Raw genomic sequence first — 22220 nt, 5'->3', positions numbered from 1 at the left:
CCTCAGGATTAATTTTTCTACATTCGTAGGAATTAACTTGTGAAAGTGACTGGGTATCTTCTAAACGGTGTCTTTAACATGCACGCCTAATGTATTTCCTCTCCATGATTTTGTTAATGCTATTGAGTCATTCAAATTGTGTTACTTGCTTAAAGGACAATTTTGAAAAAAATGGATACAATATCAATGCTTGTTATATCTCCTTGAGACAAAACCTAAACTACATTTTAAAAACTGCTTTATGTTTGGTGCAGGTTCACCTTTTCTAGCAAGTGAGGATGGTGTTCTCGGAGGGGTGATTGTCCTTCGATCTTGCAAGTGTTTAACGGACCAAGAATCCTCATCAGACAAGCAGGCCCTGTTAGGTAAGAAGTTTAGATTTTCTGTTTCTTTGAATTTTATCAGATTATTTTCTTGTCGCTTGATATAACCAGATTATATAACCTTTGCACGTGCATGCTATAAGCAAGCAAAATGTGCAATGTGTCGTTAACTGCAGATGTATTGTGGTAGAATTGTAACATTCTTTTTGTGAGAGTGTTGTATACTTCCCTTTGTTTCAGTGTACTAATTAATGATTGTTGCAGCTGCAATCTTTCATATGGTCTATAGAAGTAATCCTTTGACATATTGACATGAGCTGCATAAACCAACCTCCGTGGTACAAGCATATACTGCAGAACCAATCCCCAATCATAACATAAGATTTGTAACACAGTTTTATATGATACTAGCAGCCCGTCCCGACGTTGTCCGGGTATGAATTGCTGTCGGCCAGTAGTATATTGTTTTGTAGGATTTCTTTTTGATAGCATTTCTTATCTGTGACAGGCCTGTGAAACGCTCCGATTCACAGTGCACTGCTGATGCACTTAAGAGTGCGCGTTCAGTAGTGTGTGAACTAGAGTTTCCCTACTTTATTTTTCCTTGCAATATTATATAGCGTGAACTCGACAACATGGCATGAGCACAATTTACATCACAGAAGAACACATTCATTTGTGGTAGGCACGGGGAGACAAAGCGATTTGCCTGGAATCACAGGATGTTGAGCTGATGCAGAGATTCGATCGTAGCTCCCCAGCTCTAAAGTTCGCAATTCTAGAACTTGTGGCGGGAGGTGTGTCTAAAAGTGTATGTCGGTTCTGGCCATCAGTGGTGAAAAAATATGTTGCTGGAGATGAGGGCCGCCGTGCCACCAATGTACTTACCGGGGGAGGGTAAACACTCATTATTCCGCAACTTTCTTTCCGCATACCATCACTCCGCATTCTTTCATTACGAAAGTACCATGACTCCACAAAGCCATTATAACGCATGGCATTACATTTTATATGCTTTTACCACGCATACATTTACAACGAAATTCGTTGTAAATGCATGAATGGTAAAAGCATGTTTTTTTTAATGTTTGGATATGGTAAGTATGGGTATAGGGGTATATGTTTTGGGGTACTGAGGTATATGTTTTGGGGTGTTTGGGTATTTTAAGGGTTCAGATATAGTTTTGGGTTATGGGGTACAGGGGTAGTTTTAGGGTTTAGGGATAGGTATGGTTTCTGGGGTACAGGGGTATTTTTAGGTTTCAGGGTTAGGTTTGGGTTTTGGGGTATAGGGGTATTTTTAGGGTTCAGGGCTAGGTTTGGGTTTTTGGGTACATGGGTATTTTTAGGGTTCAGGGGTAGGTTTGGGTTTTGGGGTACAGGGGTATTTTAAGGGTTCAGGGCTAGGTTTGGGTTTTGGGGTACAGGGGTATTTTAGGGTTCAGGGGTAGGTTTGGGTTACAGTGGTATTTTTAGGGTTCAGGGCTAGGTTTGGGTTTTGGGGTACAAGGGTATTTTTAGGGTTCAGGGTTAGGTTTGGGTTTTGAGGTTGAGGGGTATTTATAGGGTTCAGGGCTAGGTTTGGGTTTTGGGGTACAGGAGTGTTTTTAGGGTTTAGGGATAGGTTTGGGTTTTGGGGTACAGGGTATATTTATAGGGTTAAGATGGGTTAGTGTTTAAGGGTGCTGGGGTATTTTAAGGAGTAAGGGTGGGTTATGATTATGGGGTGCAGGGGTATTTAACCCCTTCGCTGCTAGGCCTTTTCCCCTCCTGTGCTAAGCCCTTTTTTGGCGATTTGGGGTAGTGCGCGCTTAGGCCCTTGTAACTTTTTGACCACATAAGGTATCCACGCCAAATTTGCGTCCTTTTCTTCCAACATCATGTGGATTCTAAAGGTGCCCAGGGTTTGTGGATTACCTTGGAGGGGTCCCAGAAATTAACCAAAATATAGTGATTTTTTTGTTTTTTTCAGAAAAATGGGAAAAATGGGCTGCAAATGAAAGCCTCTGGGTTTTTCCCTGAAAATGTTATCAAAAAAGGGTTTGTGGGGCTGAAATCTCCATTTTCTCAGCTTTTAGGAAATGACAGTCTTTTGTCAGAGAACCGACATTTTTCACACAGTTTTGGCATTTTTCTGGGACATAGCCTATTTTTGCTATTTTTAGAGCTTTCCACCTCCTTCCAGTTAATGGTAGAAATGAGTTTGAAAGCAATAATGGATCCTAGAAAGCTGTACATTTTCAAAAAGTAGACAAAATTCTGAATTCAGAAAGGGGTCATTTGTCTAAATCCATGAAGGTTTCTTTATAGAAACTAACAGTTAAATATTGGAATAATTGAAAATTTGTTGAAAAAAACAGCCTTTTGTCTCAACGTTTTCACCTATAACTTTTTCTAGTTTTGACAGCTCTTAGAAAGCAATATACCGTTACATCCGTTAGACCTTCCTGGTTGTGGGGATATATAGGACTTGTAGTTTCACCAAGAACCCGACGAACCCAGATCCAAAAACTGAGCAGCAACTTGCAATGGTATTTTTTCATTTACTGGGTATCGAGCACTTTGTCTTGGAAAATGTATACATGGAAAAATCTGTATGAAAGACACCTATGTATTTCTGAATTGGGTACAAAATATAGAGTTCAGAAACAGTATATTATTGCTAATTTTCAAAATTGGGAATACTCATACTAGCATGAGAATTATTGGTCATTTTTCAAAATTATTTTTTTGTTACACAATGTCTTTCATTGAAAGGGAGAAATGCGCAAAAGCTCAATTGGTAATAACAGTTGATTTACAAATCTGAATTACCCCAAGTCTCCCGATAAAAACGGTACCTCACTTGTGTGGGTCGCCCTTGTGCCTGCGACAGGAAACGGCGCAAAATGCAAAGTGGTGACACCTAAATTTTGCAGTTACATATTGACCCTTTTTTAGCAAAGTGCCTACCTGTAGTTTTTGCACCCTAGCTCTGCCGGCACCTAGGGAAACCTAGCAAACCTATACATTTTTGAAAAGTAGACACCCAGGGGAATTCAGGATGGGGTGACTTGACTGCCTACCACCAGGTCTTGTTACCCAGAATCCCTTGCAAACCTACGAATTTGACAAAAAAAACACATTTTCCTCACATTTCTGTGGAGGAAAGTTCTGGAATCTGCTTGGATCAACAAATTTCCACCCACCCAGTGTTCCCCCAGGTCTCCCGAAAACAATGGTACCTCACTTGCGTGGGTAGGCATAGTGGCTGCGACACGAAACAGCGCAAAACGCAACGTGGTCGCACCTCAATTTCCCAGTGAAATCTTGCGCTCTTTGGACAAAGAGACTACCTTTTGTTTTTGAGCCCTAGCTCTGCCAGCACCTAGGGAAACCTAGCAAACCTATACATTTTTGAAAAGTAGACACCCAGGGGAATTCAGGATGGGGTCACTCGACTACCTACCCCCAGGTTCTCTTACCCAGAATCCCTTGCAAAGCTAAGAAATTGGGAAAAAAAACGCATTTTCCTCACATTTCTGTGGTGGAAAGTTCCGGAATCTGCGTGGATCAACAAATTTCCACCCACCCAGCATTCCCCCAGGTCTCCCGAGAAAAATGGTACCTCACTTGCCTGGGTAGGCATAGTGGCTGCGACAGGAAACAGTGCAAAACGCAACGTGGTCACAACTCAATTTTTCAGTGAAATTGTGCACGTTTTGGGCAAAGAGACTACCTTTTGTTTTTGAACCCTAGCTCTGCCGGCACCTAGGGAAACCTAGCAAATCTATACATTTTTGAAAAGTAGACACCCAGGGGAATTCAGGATGGGGTCACTCGACTGCCTACCCCCAGGTTCTCTTACCCAGAATCCCTTGCAAAGCTAAGAAATTGGAAAAAAAAACGCATTTTCCTCACATTTCTGTGGTGGAAAGTTCCGGAATCTGCGTGGATCAACAAATTTCCACCCACCCAGCGTTCCCCCAGGTCTCCCGAGAAAAATGGTACCTCACTTGCCTGGGTAGGCATAGTGGCTGCGACAGGAAACAGTGCAAAACGCAACGTGGTCACAACTCAATTTTTCAGTGAAATTGTGCACGTTTTGGGCAAAGAGACTACCTTTTGTTTTTGAACCCTAGCTCTGCCGGCACCTAGGGAAACCTAGCAAACCTATACATTTTTGAAAAGAAGACACCCAGGGGAATTCAGGATGGGGTCACTCGTCTGCCTACCCCCAGGTTCTCTTACCCAGAATCCCTTGCAAAGCTAAGAAATTGGAAAAAAAAACGCATTTTCCTCACATTTCTGTGGTGGAAAGTTCCGGAATCTGCGTGGATCAACAAATTTCCACCCACCCAGCGTTCCCCCAGGTCTCCCGAGAAAAATGGTACCTCACTTGCCTGGGTAGGCATAGTGGCTGCGACAGGAAACAGTGCAAAACGCAACGTGGTCACAACTCAATTTTTCAGTGAAATTGTGCACGTTTTGGGCAAAGAGACTACCTTTTGTTTTTGAACCCTAGCTCTGCCGGCACCTAGGGAAACCTAGCAAACCTATACATTTTTGAAAAGTAGACACCCAGGGGAATTCAGGATGGGGTCACTCGACTGCCTACCCCCAGGTTCTCTTACCCAGAATCCCTTGCAAAGCTAAGAAATTGGAAAAAAAAACGCATTTTCCTCACATTTCTGTGGTGGAAAGTTCCGGAATCTGCGTGCATCAACAAATTTCCACCCACCCAGCGTTCCCCCAGGTCTCCCGAGAAAAATGGTACCTCACTTGCCTGGGTAGGCATAGTGGCTGCGACAGGAAACAGTGCAAAAAGCAACGTGGTCACAACTCAATTTTTCAGTGAAATTGTGCACGTTTTGGGGAAAGAGACTACCTTTTGTTTTTGAACCCTAGCTCTGCCGGCACCTAGGGAAACCTAGCAAATCTATACATTTTTGAAAAGTAGACACCCAGGGGAATTCAGGATGGGGTCACTCGACTGCCTACCCCCAGGTTCTCTTACCCAGAATCCCTTGCAAAGCTAAGAAATTGGAAAAAAAACCGCATTTTCCTCACATTTCTGTGGTGGAAAGTTCCGGAATCTGCGTGGATCAACAAATTTCCACCCACCCAGCGTTCCCCCAGGTCTCCCGAGAAAAATGGTACCTCACTTGCCTGGGTAGGCATAGTGGCTGCGACAGGAAACAGTGCAAAACGCAACGTGGTCACAACTCAATTTTTCAGTGAAATTGTGCACGTTTTGGGGAAAGAGACTACCTTTTGTTTTTGAACCCTAGCTCTGCCGGCACCTAGGGAAACCTAGCAAACCTATACATTTTTGAAAAGTAGACACCCAGGGGAATTCAGGATGGGGTCACTCGTCTGCCTACCCCCAGGTTCTCTTACCCAGAATCCCTTGCAAAGCTAAGAAATTGGAGAAAAAAAACGCATGTTCCTCACATTTCTGTGGTGGAAAGTTCCGGAATCTGCGTGGATCAACAAATTTCCACCCACCCAGCGTTCCCCCAGGTCTCCCGAGAAAAATGGTACCTCACTTGCCTGGGTAGGCATAGTGGCTGCGACAGGAAACAGTGCAAAACGCAACGTGGTCACAACTCAATTTTTCAGTGAAATTGTGCACGTTTTGGGCAAAGAGACTACCTTTTGTTTTTGAACCCTAGCTCTGCCGGCACCTAGGGAAACCTAGCAAACCTATACATTTTTGAAAAGTAGACACCCAGGGGAATTCAGGATGGGGTCACTCGACTGCCTACCCCCAGGTTCTCTTACCCAGAATCCCTTGCAAAGCTAAGAAATTGGAAAAAAAAACGCATTTTCCTCACATTTCTGTGGTGGAAAGTTCCGGAATCTGCGTGGATCAACAAATTTCCACCCACCCAGCGTTCCCCCAGGTCTCCCGAGAAAAATGGTACCTCACTTGCCTGGGTAGGCATAGTGGCTGCGACAGGAAACAGTGCAAAAAGCAACGTGGTCACAACTCAATTTTTCAGTGAAATTGTGCACGTTTTGGGGAAAGAGACTACCTTTTGTTTTTGAACCCTAGCTCTGCCGGCACCTAGGGAAACCTAGCAAACCTATACATTTTTGAAAAGTAGACACCCAGGGGAATTCAGGATGGGGTCACTTGTCTGCCTACCCCCAGGTTCTCTTACCCAGAATCCCTTGCAAAGCTAAGAAATTGGAAAAAAAAACGCATTTTCCTCACATTTCTGTGGTGGAAAGTTCCGGAATCTGCGTGGATCAACAAATTTCCACCCACCCAGCGTTCCCCCAGGTCTCCCGAGAAAAATGGTACCTCACTTGCCTGGGTAGGCATAGTGGCTGCGACAGGAAACAGTGCAAAACGCAACGTGGTCACAACTCAATTTTTCAGTGAAATTGTGCACGTTTTGGGGAAAGAGACTACCTTTTGTTTTTGAACCCTAGCTCTGCCGGCACCTAGGGAAACCTAGCAAACCTATACATTTTTGAAAAGTAGACACCCAGGGGAATTCAGGATGGGGTCACTCGTCTGCCTACCCCCAGGTTCTCTTACCCAGAATCCCTTGCAAAGCTAAGAAATTGGAAAAAAAACCGCATTTTCCTCACATTTCTGTGGTGGAAAGTTCCGGAATCTGCGTGGATCAACAAATTTCCACCCACCCAGCGTTCCCCCAGGTCTCCCGAGAAAAATGGTACCTCACTTGCCTGGGTAGGCATAGTGGCTGCGACAGGAAACAGTGCAAAACGCAACGTGGTCACAACTCAATTTTTCAGTGAAATTGTGCACGTTTTGGGCAAAGAGACTACCTTTTGTTTTTGAACCCTAGCTCTGCCGGCACCTAGGGAAACCTAGCAAACCTATACATTTTTGAAAAGTAGACACCCAGGGGAATTCAGGATGGGGTCACTCGACTGCCTACCCCCAGGTTCTCTTACCCAGAATCCCTTGCAAAGCTAAGAAATTGGAAAAAAAAACGCATTTTCCTCACATTTCTGTGGTGGAAAGTTCCGGAATCTGCGTGGATCAACAAATTTCCACCCACCCAGCGTTCCCCCAGGTCTCCCGAGAAAAATGGTACCTCACTTGCCTGGGTAGGCATAGTGGCTGCGAAAGGAAATGGTTCAAATTGTACGGTGGTGAATTTACAATACCAAATTGCAAAACAACCTTGATTTTGGGGGGGGGGCACCTGAGTTTTTGGCCCGGGGCTCGGTGGTATTCTTTGGAAAGTACAAAACCCAAACAGTTCTGAAAAGTAGACCCCCGGGGGAGTCCAGGGAGGTATGGCATGCGTGGGTCCCCGAACGTTTTCCTACCCAGAACACCTTGCAAACCTTAAAATTAGGTAAAATATTCACTTTTTCAAACTTTTTTGCGTGGAATCACCGTGCCGGCAAAAATGTCCTACCACCCAGCGCTCCCCTTGTTCTCCCGAGTAAAAGGATACCTCACTTGTGTGGGTGCCCCAAAGCAGAACAGGCCAAAAACGAATGTTGAAAAAAGTAGTATTTCAGTGTAACAAATTAAGCCCCCCTGCCTTAGTCACAGGCCTTTGGCCCACCCACACAAGTGAGGTATCATTTTACTCGGGAGAACAAGGGGAACGCAGGGTGGTAGGACATTTGTGCCGACACGGCGATCCCACGCAAAAATGTATGGAAAACTGTTTTTTTAACCTAAATTTGTGGTTTGCAGGGATTTCTGGGTAGGAAAACATTGGGGGACCCACGCATGCCATACCTCCCTGGACTCCCCCGGGTGTCTAGTTTTCAGAACTGTTTGGGTTTGGTAGTTTCCAAAGATGCCCGCCGAGCCCCGGTCCAAAAACTCAGTCCCCCCCCCAAAAAAAAGAAGGTAATCTTGCTATTGGTTATTGTAATGTCTCCACCGTACGATTTGGACCGTTTCCTGTTGCAGCCACTATGCCTACCCACGCAAGTGAGGTACCATTTTTATCGGGAGACCTGGGGGAACGCTGGGTGGGAGGAAATTTGTGTGAGCCCAGTGACGCCACGCTTTCCCACACAAAAAAAGTGTGTAAAAACTGATTTTTCCATCAAACATTGAGGTTTGCAAGGGATTCTGGGTAAAGGAACGTTGGAGGATCCACGCAAGCCATACCTCCTTGGAAGCCCCCGGGTGTCTACTTTTCAGAAACGTGTGGGTTTGGTAGGTTTCCCTAGATGGCCGTCTCGCACGGGGCCAAAAACCCAGGTACCCCCTCTTTCAAAAGCTGGTGGGATTGAATGTCAATCCCACCAGCTTTTGAAAGAGGGGTTACCTGGGTTTTTGGCCCCGTGCGAGACGGCCATGTAGGAAAACCTACCAAACCCACACATTTCTGAAAAGTAGACACCCGGGGGCTTCCAAGGAGGTATGGCTTGCGTGGATCCTCCAACGTTCCTTTACCCAGAATCCCTTGCAAACCTCAATTTTTGCAGAAAAAGTCAGTTTTTTCACACTTTTTATGCGTGGGAAAGCGTGGCGTCACTGGGCTCACACAAATTTCCTCCCACCCAGCGTTCCCCCAGGTCTCCCGAGAAAAATGGTACCTCACTTGCCTGGGTAGGCATAGTGGCTGCGAAAGGAAATGGTTCAAATTGTACGGTGGTGAATTTACAATACCAAATTGCAAAACAACCTTGATTTTGGGGGGGGGGCACCTGAGTTTTTGGCCCGGGGCTCGGTGGTATTCTTTGGAAAGTACAAAACCCAAACAGTTCTGAAAAGTAGACCCCCGGGGGAGTCCAGGGAGGTATGGCATGCGTGGGTCCCCGAACGTTTTCCTACCCAGAACACCTTGCAAACCTTAAAATTAGGTAAAATATTCACTTTTTCAAACTTTTTTGCGTGGAATCACCGTGCCGGCAAAAATGTCCTACCACCCAGCGCTCCCCTTGTTCTCCCGAGTAAAAGGATACCTCACTTGTGTGGGTGCCCCAAAGCAGAACAGGCCAAAAACGAATGTTGAAAAAAGTAGTATTTCAGTGTAACAAATTAAGCCCCCCTGCCTTAGTCACAGGCCTTTGGCCCACCCACACAAGTGAGGTATCATTTTACTCGGGAGAACAAGGGGAACGCAGGGTGGTAGGACATTTGTGCCGACACGGCGATCCCACGCAAAAATGTATGGAAAACTGTTTTTTTAACCTAAATTTGTGGTTTGCAGGGATTTCTGGGTAGGAAAACATTGGGGGACCCACGCATGCCATACCTCCCTGGACTCCCCCGGGTGTCTAGTTTTCAGAACTGTTTGGGTTTGGTAGTTTCCAAAGATGGCCGCCGAGCCCCGGTCCAAAAACTCAGTCCCCCCCCCAAAAAAAAGAAGGTAATCTTGCTATTGGTTATTGTAATGTCTCCACCGTACGATTTGGACCGTTTCCTGTTGCAGCCACTATGCCTACCCACGCAAGTGAGGTACCATTTTTATCGGGAGACCTGGGGGAACGCTGGGTGGGAGGAAATTTGTGTGAGCCCAGTGACGCCACGCTTTCCCACACAAAAAAAGTGTGTAAAAACTGATTTTTCCATCAAACATTGAGGTTTGCAAGGGATTCTGGGTAAAGGAACGTTGGAGGATCCACGCAAGCCATACCTCCTTGGAAGCCCCCGGGTGTCTACTTTTCAGAAATGTTTGGGTTTGGTAGGTTTTCCTACATGGCCGTCTCGCACGGGGCCAAAAACCCAGGTAACCCCTCTTTCAAAAGCTGGTGGGATTGACATTCAATCCCACCAGCTTTTGAAAGAGGGGGTACCTGGGTTTTTGGCCCCGTGCGAGACGGCCATCTAGGGAAACCTACCAAACCCACACATTTCTGAAAAGTAGACACCCGGGGGCTTCCAAGGAGGTATGGCTTGCGTGGATCCTCCAACGTTCCTTTACCCAGAATCCCTTGCAAACCTCAATGTTTGATGGAAAAATCAGTTTTTACACACTTTTTTTGTGTGGGAAAGCGTGGCGTCACTGGGCTCACACAAATTTCCTCCCACCCAGCGTTCCCCCAGGTCTCCCGATAAAAATGGTACCTCACTTGCGTGGGTAGGCATAGTGGCTGCAACAGGAAACGGTCCAAATCGTACGGTGGAGACATTACAATAACCAATAGCAAGATTACCTTCTTTTTTTTGGGGGGGGGACTGAGTTTTTGGACCGGGGCTCGGCGGCCATCTTTGGAAACTACCAAACCCAAACAGTTCTGAAAACTAGACACCCGGGGGAGTCCAGGGAGGTATGGCATGCGTGGGTCCCCCAATGTTTTCCTACCCAGAAATCCCTGCAAACCACAAATTTAGGTTAAAAAAACAGTTTTCCATACATTTTTGCGTGGGATCGCCGTGTCGGCACAAATGTCCTACCACCCTGCGTTCCCCTTGTTCTCCCGAGTAAAATGATACCTCACTTGTGTGGGTGGGCCAAAGGCCTGTGACTAAGGCAGGGGGGCTTAATTTGTTACACTGAAATACTATTTTTTTCAACATTCGTTTTTGGCCTGTTCTGCTTTGGGGCACCCATACAAGTGAGGTATCCTTTTACTCGGGAGAACAAGGGGTGCGCTGGGTGGTAGGACATTTTTGCCGGCACAGTGATTCCACGCAAAAAAGTTTGAAAAAGTGATTATTTTACCTAATTTTAAGGTTTGCAGGGTGTTCTTGGTAGGAAAACGTTTGGGGACCCACGCATGCCATACCTCCCTGGACTCCCCCGGGGGTCTACTTTTCAGAACTGTTTGGGTTTTGTACTTTCCAAAGAATACCACCGAGCCCCGGGCCAAAAACTCAGGTGCCCCCCCCCCAAAATCAAGGTTGTTTTGCAATTTGGTATTGTAAATTCACCACCGTACAATTTGAACCATTTCCTTTCGCAGCCACTATGCCTACCCACGCAAGTGAGGTACCATTTTTATCGGGAGACCTGGGGGAACGTTGGGTGGGAGGAAATTTGTGTGAGCCCAGTGACGCCACGCTTTCCCACACAAAAAAAGTGTGAAAAAACTGACTTTTTCTGCAAAAATTGAGGTTTGCAAGGGATTCTGGGTAAAGGAACGTTGGAGGATCCACGCAAACCATACCTCCTTGGAAGCCCCCGGGTGTCTACTTTTCATAAATGTGTGGGTTTGGTAGGTTTTCCTACATGGCCGTCTCGCAAGGGGCCAAAAACCCAGGTAACCCCTCTTTCAAAAGCTGGTGGTATTGAATGTCAATCCCACCAGCTTTTGCAAGAGGGGTTACCTGGGTTTTTGGCCCCGTGCGAGACGGCCATTTAGGGAAACCTACCAAACCCACACATTTCTGAAAAGTAGACACCCGGGGGCTTCCAAGGAGGTATGGCTTGCGTGGATCCTCCAACGTTCCTTTACCCAGAATCCCTTGCAAACCTCAATTTTAGCTTAAAAAAATCCTTTTTTGTCAAACTTTTTTGCATGGGAAAGCGTGGCATCACTGGGCTCACACAAATTTCCTCCCACCCAGCGTTCCCCCAGGTCTCCCGATAAAAATGGTACCTCACTTGCGTGGGTAGGCATAGTGGCTGCAACAGGAAACGGTTCAAATTGTACGGTGGAGAATTAAGTTTTCAATGTGAGAGCGTGTGATTCAAGGAAATTGTGACAGACAATTTCAAGTTTGCAGGAGATTCTGGATAAAAATCAACAATAGAATTCACCAGAAAGACATGACCATATACTTCCATGGTTTAACAATAATAACTAATTTTAGTAAGTTATTTATGGCTATAATGTACACCGTAACAGAGTTACTCAAAAGTCAAACATTCAAGGCACGGCTAACTATTCCTCAAAGACACACACATACAGGTTGGATTTGGCACGAGGGCGAGTGATGGTTCAGTACATAAAATTTAATTAACAAGATATTTCAAAAAATGAAATGCTCTGTCAATAAATAAATGCATAAAAACCGAACCAGTGACTCGCGACTCGTGAGCTGTAAAGCCACGACAAGGCACCAACCGTTTTACAGGCCATTCACGCGCCTTTCATACCTGATACAAACCAGACCATTGACACCATCCGGAAAGAACAGCAACACATTACAACAATCACAATAAGGGACAAGGTACACCCTACTTCAGAAAGAGATAAAAGACAAACATTACTGCACAGCCATCAAATCCGCAAGCACACACACATTCTGGTTGGATTTGGCACGAGGGTGAGTGATGATTCTGTACATACAATTGTATTTGCAAGTAATTTCAAAAAAATGAAATACACTGCGTATAATTGAAAGTATGATAAACTGAACCACTGACTCACAGCTCGTGAGCTGTAAAGCCACGTCAAGGCACCAACCTCTTTACAGGCCATTCATACACCTTTCGTACGTGTGACACATACAAAACATTCACACCGCCAGCCGCGGACCCATCACATTTCAACACTCACACAAGCAGACAGCGCCATTCAAGGGCCCATCACTTTCACACGCCCACATTTCTGACATTTCAACAACACAAAATGATGGACTGCGTGGAGTGTCACTCACCTAGCAGTGTGTGTAGTGACCAAAGTAACTACTCACACACCGCCAGCCGAGCGCCAGTCCACCGACACCACCACCCAAGCACCAGACCATGCACACCACTAGCCAAACACCACTCAGCGCACACCGACAGCCAAGTACCACTCCACACACACCACCAGCCAAGCAACACACCACGCACACTGCAAGCCAAGCGGCACTCCACACACAACGCCAGCCAAGCACCCCTCCGTGCACAGACAGCCAAGTACCACTCCACACACACCGCCAGCCAAGCGCCACTCCACGCGCACCACCATCCAAGCACCGGACCATGCACACCGCCAGCCAAGTAGCACTCCATGCACACCACCAGCCAAGCGCCACTCCACACACACCACCAGCCAAGCACCACTCCACACACACCGCCAGCCAAGCACCACTTCGTGCACAGACAGCCAAGTATCACTCCACGCACACCACCAGCCAAGCGCCACTCCACGCACACTACCAGCCAAGCGCCACTCCACGCACACCACCAGCCAAGGACAAATCCAAACACAACACCAGGCAAGCGCAAGAGCACGCACACGGCCAACAAAACACCAGACCACGCACACCGCCAGACAAGCACCAGTCCACAGACACCGGCAGCCAAGCGCCAAACCATGCACACCGTCAGACAAGGACACTACACGCAAACCAACATCATACTTTAGTTTTTTTTGAAAATGAAAGAAAAACAAAAACAAATTGCAAATTGATACAAATCTACTAACTCAACAACTACACTAAAAAGACTACACAAATGCAAACTTTGAAACTGAACAATAAGACCAACCAGTTCACTTTACCACTCATTGATACTCCCAAAAATTCTTTTGCGTGTGGTACAATCTATAACAAGCAGGTACACACAGCCCGGGGTTTGAAGGGCAGTCAGGGCAGTACATACGAACCTCCTTCCGCAAACCTCTTCGCCAACAGACTCTACATCTCCGACTGGGAAAGTCTTTTGAGGTTGTAGGAGGAATTTGACCAGGAAAATGGCGATCTTTCAATCTGGCAATATCCTCCACCACTCCAACTCTAGGAACACTTGCCTGTTCAACTAAAACAAGGCTGCCTATTACAGACTCCTGAAACTTTTCAAAAGTAATCTTTGACTGGGGACATGATTTCTGGAACACAACAAAAGCATTAAAGGTTGCCAAGTGGAAAAGATGGATAGCCAACTTCTTGTACCAAATGTAAGCCTTACGAAGAGCAGCATACGGTTCCAACCTCTGGTCTACTCTGTCAACACCACCCATGTACTTATTGTAGTGCATTATGCACACAGGTTTGCGCACTTCTGCAACCTGACCCCAAACAGTCACCGGTTCAGTGCTTTCATCATGTATTGTAGTCAACATGTAGACATCTCTCCTGTCTGAAAACTTCACAGCTAGAAGCTCCTCACAACGCAATGCACTACACTGTCCCCGAGCAAGCTTCTGACACACAAGTTCTTTTGGGAAACCTTTACGGTTTGAGCGGATTGTGCCACAAGCAACAGTGTCCACTTTGCCCAATTCCCTGAACAACCGCACACCAGTGTAGAAGTTATCGACATACAAATGATGGCCTTTGTTAAACAATCCACGACCAAGTTCCCACACAATTTTCTCAGTCACTCCAAAAGTCGACGGACAACCAGGGGGGTTAATCCTGGATTCCTTACCAGTGTACACCCTGAAATTAGAGACATATCCAGTCTCACTGTCACACAGCATATACAGTTTGATTCCATAGCGTGCCCTCTTACTAGGAATGTATTGCCGAAATACCAAGCGACCTTTGAACAACAGCAAAGACTCGTCCACTGCAATTTCTTTCCCAGGATAAAAGATCTCAGAAAATCGATCAACGAAATGATCAATGACAGGCCGAATCTTGAAAAGACGGTCACAATCAGGGTGATCTCGTGGCAAAGCAAGACTATTGTCAACAAAATGCATCATCCGAAGCAGAAGCAAATACCGATCACGACTCATGACTGCCGGAAATATAGCTGTAGCCATCAAGGGACTAGTAGACCAATATGAAGCCATTGATGGTTTCCTAAGCAAGCCCATCAAAAAAGTTAAACCCAAAAACTTTTTCATCTCCTCCAAATTTGTGGGAGTCCACCGGGTAGCTCTAGCGTGGGGCTTAAGGCTGGCACTGTTCACCCTCAAAAAATTTTCAGCATACAAATTAGTCTGCTCTACAATCTCTGCCACAAACACATCATCCATAAACAACTTGAAAAAATCAATAGGCAAAAAGTTTTCTGTGTTCACCCTACACCCTGGAACACCAGTAAATTCAGGCAATGCCGGCTGCACCATGCCTGGTGCAACCCAGAGGTCAGAACTTTCAACATCAAGTCTTGCAGCCGCAGGCTGCCGCCCAGCTGCCTCTCGTCTTACTGCACCAACAGGAATACTAGCAACCCCAGGCTGCAGCCCAGATGTCTCTTGCCGCACTATTGGCACAGGAATGTCCTCCGCAACCACAGACACAACAATGTCCTCTGCAACCACAGGCGCAGCAATGTCCTCCGCAACCACAGGCACATCATCCACACCAAAAGTAGCTTCATCAGCACTCAGAGTGTCTTCATCATCAGATGAAGCCATGTGTAGAGAAAACTCACTACCTGAATCTTCACCTCCCACCTCTGGTTCAGAATCAGAGTCAGACTCTGGACCATGGTCAGAGGAAGAATCAAAAAGCAATCCAACAACTTGCTGAGCAGTAATCCGGCGGCTAGCCATTATCCTTACAAATAAAGGAGTCTGCACAAACAACAACAACCCCAACACTGCGCAAAGTAAGATGAAAAATGTAAGCCTTTTCCAAAAAAAAAACTAATTTAGAAAATATATACAATTCACTTACAAGACACAACTACACTCACCAGCACCTACTCTGCAAAGACACAGCAAAGGGGCAACGATATCCCACTAGAAAGAAGAAAAAAACACACTTACATCTACAGAAGGACACATCAAAAACAAATGCAAAACATGTTTTACAATCAGAAACCAAACATACTCGTATTTTACTACACACTTTTCAAAAAAATACAATCACAGTACAATTGAACAAAAAAGAGGTCTCTTACCAAACACATACAACTACAGAAACAGCAGAACAACCAGTAACGGAACCGCACACTGCAACACTCTAAAGAGAAAAAAAAACAACACACATTACAACAGGCTATGTCACAGGGTATGTCACAAATGGGGTGTCTGTCCCCAAGGGGGGAAGATTATAAATCATTATAAACCCCTGGAAGCGACCCTTGCCCAAGGGGTCGCTTCCGTTATAAATATACTAAAATCCCTGGTGTCTAGTGGGCTTTTCTACCCCCCCTGGGTCCAGATGTGGCCCAAAAAATGGGTGATCTGCCCCCAGGGGGGGGCAGACAAGTCTACAAAAAATTATGGGCCACTAGGAAGCGACCCTTCCCCAAGGGGGTCGCTTCCTTTACAATTAGAAATAAATCCCTGGTGTCTAGTGGGCTTTTCTGCCCCCCCTGGGTCCAGATAACGCACTAACATGGGCGATCTGCACCCAGGGGGGGGCAGAAAAGTCTGCATTGAAAAATGATGGCCCTAGGAAGCGACCCTTCCCCAAGGGGTCGCTTCCTTTACAACTATACATAAATCCATGGTGTCTAGTGGGCTTTTCTGCCCCCCCTGGGTCGAGATCGCTCGCTAAAACGAGCGATGTCGACCCAGGGGGGGCAGAAAAGTCTGAATGACAAAATAACTGCCCCTGGAAGCGACCCTTGCCCAAGGGGTCGCTTCCTTTACAATTATACATAAATCCCTGGTGTCTAGTGGGCTTTTCTGCCCCCCCCTGGGTCGAGATCGCTCGCTAAAACGAGCAATGTCGACCCAGGGGGGGCAGAAAAGTCTGATATATAAAAATATTGCCCCTGGAAGCGACCCTTCCCCAAGGGGTCGCTTCCTTTACAATTATACATAAATCCCTGGTGTCTAGTGGGCTTTTCTGCCCCCCCTGGGTCGAGATCGCTCGCTAAAACGAGCGATGTCGACCCAGGGGGGGCAGAAAAGTCTGAATTATAAAAATATTGCCCCTGGAAGCGACCCTTCCCCAAGGGGTCGCTTCCTTTACAATTATACATAAATCCCTGGTGTCTAGTGGGCTTTTCTGCCCCCCCTGGGTCGAGATCGCTCGCTAAAACGAGCGATGTCGACCCAGGGGGGGCAGAAAAGTCTGAATTTCAAAATATTTGCCCCTGGAAGCGACCCTTGCCCAAGGGGTCGCTTCCTTTTCATACGTAAACGTAACGTAAACAATCCCTGGTGTCTAGTGGGCTTTTCTGCCCCCCCTGGGTCGAGATCGCTCGCTAAAACGAGCGATGTCGACCCAGGGGGGGCAGAAAAGTCTGAATTATAACATAATTCCCCCTGGAAGCGACCCTTGCCCAAGGGGTCGCTTCCTTTCCAACAAAAAACATCCCTGGTGTCTAGTGGGGGCATTACTGGTGCAGGATCGCGACGCTGTGCGCGATCCTGAACCAGTAATGCCCAGCATCGGGACATCAGGGGAGAGGAAACAGTGTTTCCTCCCCCCTGATGCCTCAAGGCACCGAGAAATGGCCCCCCCGCCCCACCGGAGCACCAAACACCGACCTTGTTCCTGGACGCGCTGGAAACAAATGGCTTCCAGCGCGTCCAGCGCTTCCTGATGACGTCGGCGCGCGCTGTGCGCGCTGACGTCACCAGGAAGCGTGGGGGGGCCAGGGGGTGGCAGCGGAAAGTCTTCCGATGCCACCCCAGCAAAAAACCCCAAGATCGCTGCACAGGGGGGGGAGCGCCAGCGCTCTCCCCCAGGGCTGTACTGATGACGGAGCGGTTCCGTCATCAGCACAGCCCAACCGATGCTGATGACGGAACCGCTCCGTCATCAGCATCGAAGGGGTTAAAGGGAGCAGGGTGGGATTAGCACACAATATGAGACATGGCATGAAGGGCGGAACGTACCACACGCCCCCAGCATTTGTCACGCCCACAGCACAACGCAGACACGCCCACAAGGGACTACTTTGCTGGCACGGTTCTTTTACCTTTTAAGTGTATATGGTGGGCGTCTGCATAGCCTATGTCCTTCTGCTGCAACTGCCCTTTCCAACGCTGTATTGGGTGTTGTGATTGGTGCTGTGGTTCCTGAGATTACCCGCCTCAAAGGTTTGGGCTCTCTCTTTATTATATTAGTATGGACAGGATTCCTAGTGGTGCAAAATTTGACATTCTTATTCCCTTTTGGCACAGTTGTTTCTAATAGAGACTTATAGCCACAGATTCCTCACCTTTTGAATATTTCCCAGGCGTCAGCCTGTATCCGGAAACCTTTCAGCAGTACCTCTGTACGCCGGAAGGCGGCTCCACACTGACTCAGCTCCAGAAATGCTGAGCATATATATGGGTCACTCCCACATGCTGGCATCTGTTCCTTTCTTTCCACGCCTCTAGGTGTGTATCTGGAGCTCTCTACCTGAATATTTCTCCAGTGTGCAACGCTGCAAATCACTGTCTTGAGGTGACCCTCTCAGGTAGGATAAATTGATTGTTGGCTTTTAACAAAAAATAAGCACACTTTGTGATGCCCCACTTGTTTGTTTGCATTGGACACCGCTGTGGGATAGGTGGCTGTGCGCATAGGATGGAAAGACTCTGAGCACCTAAGTCTTGTAGGTTCTCACTCTAGTCTAGAGGCTTCTGATCTGTCTTAATTGTATTAACATTTTAGCTAATGGTTGGAGTGCTCGAATAAATGTCAGCCAGTGGTAATTACTCCGGCTGCATCCCAGGCTATTGTTACTTTGCACATTATGCCACCTTAGTTTGTACCCAGTCGTATGCAAATTAGTCTTGACCTTGCTCCAATAGTAACAGGCCAGCCCCTTGGTCAATTTTCCTGTCAGTATTGCCAGTGTTAGAACCAATTCAATGATATTGGGCACTACTCTCTGCTTAATGCTAATCTACACAAGGTAGGTCTTGTTTTGTTTCTCTGAAAATACAACCCCTATTGATAATCCTTATAATCATTTCTGCTAAATGTTAACTGCAGTGGCAACAAATTAATCTCCACACGATGCCAGTGCCGACATGCCATTGAATCAATCACCACACTTTTTCAGTAGCGTCTGAGCCTCTACGACACTCAACTTCTTAATGTGTTACTTAGTTGGACAGTGCTCTTTAGTGTACCGCTAAAATGCTTTCCTTAGGGGACTCATGCATTGACAGGCCACTCAATGGACCTTGTTCTACCTGCTCCTGTTGTTCTCGTACGTAGAACCCGACCCTGATGGCTTTATCTTAGCCTACCATATTCTGATTGCTTTCAAGATGTTTTCGTTAGGTCACCCCTGCCATACTCACCCGGCTCCTACATTTCTATATTTCTTTCTGTATATTTGGCTCTGTCTGCCTACACGCTTAATGTATGTAGGGGTCTCACACAGTTATAACTGGCTTCCTTAAACAGCCGGTGGGGTCGACCCTTTAAGAGCGATTATCCACGACGCTTTTGCCATTATACAGCTTGGAGCATCTTTGATGTTGCTATAATGAATATTACTTCTTAAATGGTGGATCTCTGTTGGCAGCCTCCTATGATACGTCACTCGAAGACTTCCGTCGCACATCTTGAAGAGAGTGCAAATTGGTTATTTGGGGAAAATGCTCTATGGACTTCTCTATGCATGTTGTTCAGTCAACCAACCACTCTAAAATATTTTTTGCCTTTGCAGAGTAGTTATTTGATCAGGTTTGTGTCCATAGTTATTTTTTTTCTTCTGCTATGTGATCAGCTTTCTGATTTGTTTTTAAAGAAAATTTAGGGTTGCTACCTCATTTTTTTGTTCCGGCCTAAGTAACGTTGTACAACAGTCCCCTGCACACGCCCGCAGTTTACAAAGAAATTAATGACAATAAAAGAACGTTCTTGATCCACTGCTTGATTTCGTATCTTGGTTTATTGAGAGACTGAGAGTTGCCGTTTGAAAAGAAGATGGGAGTGGCCCTTGCGGTATTATTGTCTCAGGAGAACATTGTACTTAATTACAAATAACTCAATACAACAGGTGTTTGGTGGGAGATGGGACAGTGGAGAAGCTGGTATAAATTATTGTGTGTGCGTGTTTGTACATTATCTGGGGAACGTTTCTTTCTTTACTAACTTGGCCTGCCAAACTCTATCAGTGTAGGGCTGGGGTAGCTGCAGTTAAGTTTTTTTTTTGTTTAAATCTTTTTATTGAAATTTCTCATATCACGCCCCCCGAAGGGGGTAAGGCACAAGGTTGTTACACATTTTTACACAATTAGAGGGTATTGTAACCAAGCATAGAAGTACATACAGTGATCTTCATGTGACATGTGGCTGTAACCTCGCCTGACTCGGCCACAACCAATGGGACCATAAGCATGTAATGGGAAATTTTGTGTGGACAATACAAGGGCCCTGGATTCCGTTTTCGCTTAATGGCGTGTCAGGAGAGGTTTATGTGGGTGTCGTTCCCGTGTGCATCGGCTTTCGCCTGTAATCCCGTGATGAGTCCTGGTGAGGAGAAGAAAAAAGAAAACGTGTACCGGTCTTGGAACTACCGGTCTGAAACTATGGGGAGGTCTTGAACTTGTGGGGGATTCTTCTCCTAGTGTATCATGCAGTGTTGGATGCGTGTGGCTCATTAGTCTGGGTCAGCGAGCACGGTGCGCGGAGGGTGCTAGTGGGGGGGCGTACCAGCCATCGGGGACGGAACAAACCAGTAGCGGGGGAGGCCTGCAGTCGCTCTTCCTCGCTCCACACGTGGGGGGTTCAAGGGTCTGGTAGCTGCGAGGGGTGTCTCGGGGAGGTCTGGGTGTGAGGGGGAGACGGGTCTGGTATGACTACCGGGGTTGTTGACCATTCTAGAGAGATGGGGTTCTTTCGCATTCCTTTCACTTCCTCTTCTCGTAAGAGCTCCTCTTCCGCTGCTCCCCATTTGCATACTGCTCCTATCCAGGCTGCTTCCGGGGGGCCCGAGGGGGCCCTCCAGTGCAGGGCAATACCTCTTTTTGCCAACAAGAGTGCAAAGGAGGCGAACCTCCATTGCAGCTTCTCCGACTTCTTTCTGTTGTAAGTCCCTAACGCGCTAATCTCCCAAGAGTCTATTTGTGGTAGATTGACCAACGTGCGGAGAGTCTGGTGTATTCTGGCCCAGTATTGGCCCAGGGTAGGGCAATCCCAAATTATATGTTTGAAAGGTGCTGCAGGCAGGCCGCAACGCAGACATAGAAATTGGGTGTCCGGGTAGTATCGTTGTAATTTATCCGGCGTGAGGTAGGCTCGGTGGAGGATGTTAAATTGTATGTTTTTAAATCTCGCGTTTCTGGACACTTTTTTGGTGTATTCCAGGGCGCGCTTCCATTCCGCGCCGTGCAACACCTTGCCCACGTCATCCTCCCAGGTCTGTCATAGGGTCTCCAGGGGGACGTTTGCTAGTTCCCTGGTGGCTTTATAGTGCCATGTTATGAGATGTCTGCCGGAGCCCATTCTAAGTATCGTATGGAGCACTGGGTGCGTGGGTGGTTCCCCGTCTCGCAAGTCCCAAAGCGGTCATGTGTTCTCCAGGAGTTGTCTATGTGTGAGGAATTGGCCTCGCGGGAGGTCATACCACTCCATCATCTGGTCGTATGTGCGTAGTTGCCGGTCCTGGATCAACTCTGCCACCTCCGTTACACCTTGATTGGTCCAGGTTTGTAAACACCTGGTGGTGAAGTGATGTTCCCCCTGGGGGAGACCCACCAGCAGGAATAACGGAGAGTAGAGAGGTGCACCTTTGGAGAGTCAGTGAATGCGCATCATGCACTTCCGTGCTATAGATACCTAAAGTGGGTGTGTGCGGGATGGTTTGGTGCCTGGTAGAATCATACGTCTGATGACCGGGAGAGGTATCTTGCCTGTGTCTGTAGTAGTTTCCATGACATGGTGCTCTGCTGTCCAGTGGGACAACCATTGCAGTTACGCCGCTAAAAAATACGATTCAAAGGATGGGGCTCCTAGGCGGCCCTCTGTGGTGGGTAACTGCAGTTTACTGAGCGCTACTCTATGCCGGCCGTCGCCCCATATGAGTGTTGTCAGCAGTGTGTCTAGCTCCCGGAAAAAAGATTTGGGTGGGATCACCGGTAAGTTGGCGAAGTTATAAAGTAGTCTGGGCACCATTATCATCTTTGCTAATGCTACCCGGCCGATGGGCGCTAGGGGTAGTGTTTTCCAGAAGGCCACCGCCGATCGCAACGCAGACAGCGCCTTGCGGTGGTAGCCTTCATACAGGTCCACCGGGGATTGGTACAGTCGCACTCCCAAGTATCAGGGGGGCGCTCCGTTCCAAT

At 47.0% G+C, this 22220-nt stretch overlaps 1 protein-coding gene across 2 annotated transcripts in view; it reads left to right on the top strand.

Annotated features, from left to right (window-relative positions):
- Positions 1-22220, top strand: part of TASP1 (taspase 1) — an 834089-nt gene that overhangs the window by 712596 nt on the left and 99273 nt on the right. For both annotated transcript variants that reach the window (XM_086927723.1, XM_086927724.1), the window contains exon 12: positions 255-365. In XM_086927723.1, coding sequence (XP_086783849.1) covers positions 255-365 — 111 coding nt within the window. The remainder of the gene's footprint in view (positions 1-254; positions 366-22220) is intronic.

This window comes from Lissotriton vulgaris, chromosome 6 (genome assembly GCF_964263255.1).
Source record: "Lissotriton vulgaris chromosome 6, aLisVul1.2, whole genome shotgun sequence".
Lineage (NCBI taxonomy): Eukaryota > Metazoa > Chordata > Amphibia > Caudata > Salamandridae > Lissotriton > Lissotriton vulgaris.
The sequence above is the reverse complement of the archived record's forward strand: the minus strand, read 5'-3'. Positions and strand labels throughout refer to the sequence as shown.